The following is a 5,179-nucleotide window of genomic DNA, read 5'->3' as shown; positions in this document are numbered from 1 at the left end:
CCCTACCACTACTTCCAGCTCTAACCTTCGGTATCCCACTGTGGACGACGACCCCTCTCATTCAGGGCTTTGAGCAAGACGACGGCGGCGGCGAATTCGGGCTCCTCCGCCCCAAGAACTGGAGCTCCTTCCTGTCGTATATCTCCAGGGAAAAATCCTTGAGCATGTGGGGCGTGCCGCTGCTTGTGCTGCCGCTAACGACGCTCGCCGCCACCGGGGAGGTCGAGCTCGGCGCCACCGCCGACGCGTCTGTGGAGCCGCCGTCTCCACCGCCCGCCGGTGCGGTCGCTGCGTTCGAGATTGGCCGCGCGCCGACGTTGAAGATTGGCGGAATCGCCAGGAACGACGGCTGCGTCTGACCAGACGAGCCGGGCAACACGAACACCGTCCCGCCGCCGCCAATGGGTGTCCCCACGGGCCACAGCTGCATCAGTCCGTGACTTAAACCGCCACCGCCACCGCCACTACAGTACGTGATCGGCGCGAACCCCGACCGCATCGCGACGGGCTGGCGGGCGTCGAAGAAATCGCTATTCGAAGCTCGCTTCCTCCTCTTCTTCGGATGATCACCGTCTTCCTTAGAGGATGAGGACGGCGTCGTCGGGATCTTCAGAGTCCCGCCGACGGAGACTGCGATCGCGGGGACCGTACCGGACCCCGTCGCCTCGATGATGGCATTCTCCGCGTGCTCCAGCAACCACCGCACGGTCTCGCCGTCGTTCTTGTGCCCCAACTCCCTCGTCAGCTGGAAAATCCTCGCCGCGCAAGCGGCCGGCATGCGGATCCTCCGCCCCCGCCCCTCCACCTTCGTGTGGCGGTCCTTGGAAGGCCGCCTCGGAGGAGCCACCGCTCTGTGGAACCCCGGGGACGAGAGAGAAACCTGCGGGCCCCCGACCGGGACGAGGAGCGTCTCGTGCTCCCGGTCGCTGTTGGTCAGCTCTTGCTTGAGGAACTCGTTACGGACCGCCGTTCGCGGCGCCTCGGAAGGCGGAATCTCGCCGGCGGTCCGCTCGTCACGGTCGATTGTTGTGGCGATTGCTCTGTTGTCGTCCTCCGCGTCCTGGTTCTGATTAGACTCCATCCGGCTCAAGATAGCAGAAGCACGAACCTGAGGAGAAAAAATTTACCGCGGAGACGAAGTTATCCCGAATTCCGAATTTTGATGAACAATAATATATCAAGAATTAGAGAGGGACAAAGCCACGGAGAACAACAACGCCCACTGCTCTCCAGGAGGCAACGAGGGCAGAAAATGATGGGTTGACTGAGAGGTTTGAATCTACCATGGACAACAGAAACGAATGATGACGATATGCCGAGAAAATTCTTTTAGAGAGAGAAAAACACGACAAAAGGTAAACAAGAACGGCGAAGAAGAAGAAGAAGAAGAAGCAGAGGAGGATGATGATTCAGAGAAGAGAGAGAGAGAGAGAGATGCGAATACAAACCCTAGACAGGAACGAGGAAGAAGCCACCACATGTGCTGCGCGCAGATGGCGATGCGAGAGAGGGGGTCCACATCTCGGGGAAAACAAAAAAGTGGGGGAGTTTGTGGGGCCCCTATTTATGGAGTTTGGGATGGGGAAGGGAACGGACGGTCAGGAGAGGCTCGCCAGTTTATGGGCCCGGGAGATGGACGGGGGGGAGAGGCCCCCCGGGGCGAGGGGGCATGGTGGGCCCCACCTTACTGAGATATTCCGGCAACTATTTGGAGATCTTTGGGGGGGGGGGGGCCGTGGGGGGCTAAGCGATTTTGGCAAAACTCAAATCCGATCACGGGTGGGGCCCGAATGAATATACATATAACTTTGGAATAGGAACTTTAACAGAAATAACACAAAAAAACATCTTCTCTAGAAAAACAGAGGGTCACATCGCAAGACACCTAAAGTCGGAGCAAAGTTTGGAAATTGGAAAATTGAGAATTACATCACGCGACAACTAATGGACAATTAGCGTCGAACGAAAAATTACGCCGCACGATGTTAGTTTTTTTTTGTGTTTTTTGAAGTTATTTTTTCGGGAAATTGGTAATTGGAATTCTCGATTTGCTTCCCTTATCTGAATTTTGTTTTCTCTGGATAAGATAATAGTCAAGTGAGATTCTCATAAAACTCCCTCACCTAAAATTTGAAAATTCGATTGTTTTTATTTATTTATTGATGTCCTATATCTAACTCTTTGACTTTTGCTTTGTTTCGTACAAAGCGCGAGACTCGAATCACGCACTTGTAATACTAGTGTCTCCACCCTTCTAATCCATTTATCAGTAGGGTCGCATGCCTATTGACAATGTTTGATGTTTCAAAAAATAAAAATGTTGCACAAACATGTGTCTCTTGCCGTTAGGGGTGATCAGTTCTTGGGTGGTTTGGTTCGGCCTAGAATCGGGAATTGACCAGTGACTCGATTCTAAAATTTTGGAACCGAAAACTAGATCGAACTAAACCGGCCCGGTTCCCGATTCTACCTAGACCTGGACCATGCATAGTTGGCTTGAGAAGGGTGATGGCTGGGAGGCAATGAAGAAGGCCATAACAGAGGCTTGAAGTGCTCGCTTAATAGCAACAGACGATGCGGCAGCTGTAGCCTTTCCTCCTCTCTTGACTGCGGCAGCCGCCTTCTTTTTTACTCGTGTTGGACACCATCTTCAATAGCCCATAATAAAAAAAATGCAATCCCTAGACAAGAACGATCAAACGAATAAACCACCTGCTGAATCCAAAAGCACATCGATTGGCGCAAGAGCACTGACGAGCCAAGAAATAGAGAGTTCATGGATGGAAACAAGAGCCTATCTAGGTTTGGAGTTCGGTGGCGCTTCATGATGTCCGAAGTTTACAAATCAAGCATCGTCGCTGACAAGGTTTCAAAACTGTGGGAGATTACAAGGTATTTATAAGGACGACAATTGCGTGTGAAACTGTTCCCTTCGGGACGTGCCTCCAGCTCCTCGCTTAGGAACAAAAAACAAATTGTAAAAGAAAAATCATTTATCCTGTTTTCGTGGTTCGGGTGAACGGTTTCACACATGAAACCGGGAACCCGACCGAAAATCACCGGTTCCACTTTTTTGGAATCGAGAATCGAACCGGTGCTCCCATGAACCGCCCAAAACCGGCCGGTTCGGTCTTGCTCGAGCAATTCCCGGTCCGGGCGGTTCCTTTTGCTCACCCCTATATTGCCGTGCATGATCTAAGTCTCATTTTTATTGATAACCAAATGTTTATGAGACTTTATGGGATCACGGTCAAACTGTTCTAAAAGTTTAAACTATTAGATATAAGTGGTGATATGATATTTAAATATACTAAGAGTGTTATTTGAGTGTTTTGTATCTCATTTGGTATGGTTTCCAGGCTTCCTTGTTATCTAAACGAACCGGGTTGGGATGTATTTGGCGTATAAACAGGTCCATCCCCGCTGCTTCTGAACGAGTGGCAATTTCATGCCATAAAGAGCACCAAAAGGACGAAAGAGTACCCTTTTTTCATCCTGTCTTTTTTCCAAACTACATTGGATTTTTCAGGATTTACTACAACACGAATAAATCAATCACATCTTTTAAGTTTTTGTATAGTGAAAATATCAATTCATATTAATGTGCTTCGACTGTGATACATTAGACTAATTTCTTCTTTCTTCTTCTCCTTCTTTTTCTATTTTGATAAGTCTTAATGCGTTTTCATTAAATGAAATGAAATTAATCGAAAATAGGAAGTCGCTAGAACGACGAGAGTACCATCAAAGATTGTTTAAAAAAAGAAAATAATGGTATAAAAGCGATTTCACGGTTCTCAATGGTAGACCTTGTCCATCCCAAACTTGTCAAATTCAATTGGTTGATTAAAGTCAAATTTAGTCTTTGGAATCTCTTGTTAGTTTGCTCATATCTTGGCCCACCCATCACTTCATGTCTAGATCCGTCCATCATGAGAACCATTTCTACACATGATACTTATTTAGTCATGCCTTTCTTTTTCTGACTTGATCGTGTAGAGAGAACAATCGGACCCCCAACTTGCAAGGGGTTAAAAAGATACTTATTATATAATTCAAAGACCCAATATTATCTAGCTAACACCCAGGTAAAGAAGAGGCTAATTTCTTAAGTAGCAGCATATATTTTCTCCATTCAATATGTTAAAATTTAATTTCAAAATTCTTCTGTATTAGAACATAGGGGTTAGTAAGCTATCATAGTAAAGATAATATACAGTCCAATTACCATATCATTAAATCGCCGCGGTTAACACATATGTTAATGGAAAAAATAGTACAGTTAGAGATTAGAAGATCGAGGTGCAATAACAATCTTCTACAAGCGGTCTTTATCATCATTAGTGAAAGGCCGATTGTGGAAAGACATTATACCACCAATACAATACAATACAATACAATACAATAGAACTTAAATATATAACTAGCATGTAATTTGCATTCAACCTTAATAAACTCAAATGATACAACACAAAAGGATGGAGCAAACTCTATGCTGGAAAGAAACGCAATGACTAAATTGTGAAATCGAACCAATTCGAGCTAAGGTGGATGAAATAACGAGGGATGCAGAATGTTAATACTGAATTTGGACTACCACAGTATCAGGCAGGGCCTAGTTTATGGAATGTATCTGCAACACAGAATCCGAGTCGAGAAGTGCCGGTTTAGGACCCGGATTGGCCCTCCGATGATTAAGTCAGTAGTTTGGGAGAGAAGGAAGGTGTAAAGTATCCAAATTAGGATTCTCCAGAGTCCAACCTCTTACTCGAATGAGCTCCTTACCTTATGTAGACATTTTTCATCGTGGGTCGACGGGTAGTAGCTGACAAATGGTGACACGCTTTGGCAAATTCTTAAGGACACTAGGCATGCTGACAAAGTGTAGTGCTCTACAGTGGTCAAATCGTTCTGAGGAATAGTGCATGCGCGACCTTTTAATTAGTAGAGGCACTATTGTGGTTGCCAATTCGATGGAGTTTCAAGCGATATCTAGTCTATACTCCGCACCATTGGGCTTGTTTTGTTTTCCGACGATTTGGTCTTGACGTGTTCGTCTTCCATTGTCACGTGGGGTCTTTGACAAGTCATCCAAATTATCATTGAACAATATATTCTCTCATGTACGACGAAAATGAACTGAACTATATCACTTAAAAAGAAACCATAATAGGAGATC

At 46.2% G+C, this 5,179-nt stretch overlaps 1 protein-coding gene across 1 annotated transcript; it reads right to left on the bottom strand.

Annotated features, from left to right (window-relative positions):
- LOC115690920 (transcription factor TCP19) lies at positions 1–1,436 on the bottom strand. Its single transcript, XM_056302699.1, has one exon. It carries the CDS (start codon positions 1,079–1,081, stop codon positions 62–64), a length of 1,020 nt encoding a protein of 339 aa, XP_056158674.1. The 5' UTR covers positions 1,082–1,436; the 3' UTR covers positions 1–61.
- Between the last annotated feature and the right edge of the window lie 3,743 nt (positions 1,437–5,179).

Source organism: Syzygium oleosum, unplaced genomic scaffold (genome assembly GCF_021117445.2).
Source record: "Syzygium oleosum isolate NSW1041296 unplaced genomic scaffold, Sole_v2.1 Sole_v2.25, whole genome shotgun sequence".
In the NCBI taxonomy this organism is placed as follows: domain Eukaryota; kingdom Viridiplantae; phylum Streptophyta; class Magnoliopsida; order Myrtales; family Myrtaceae; genus Syzygium; species Syzygium oleosum.
Note: the sequence above shows the minus strand (reverse complement) of the source record. Positions and strands in the feature narration are given on the sequence as shown.

Excerpts from the sequence above, each read along its gene's own strand:
- LOC115690920 (XM_056302699.1), bottom strand. The coding sequence starts at position 1,081 with ATGGAGTCTAATCAGAACCAGGACGCGGAGGACGACAACAGAGCAATC.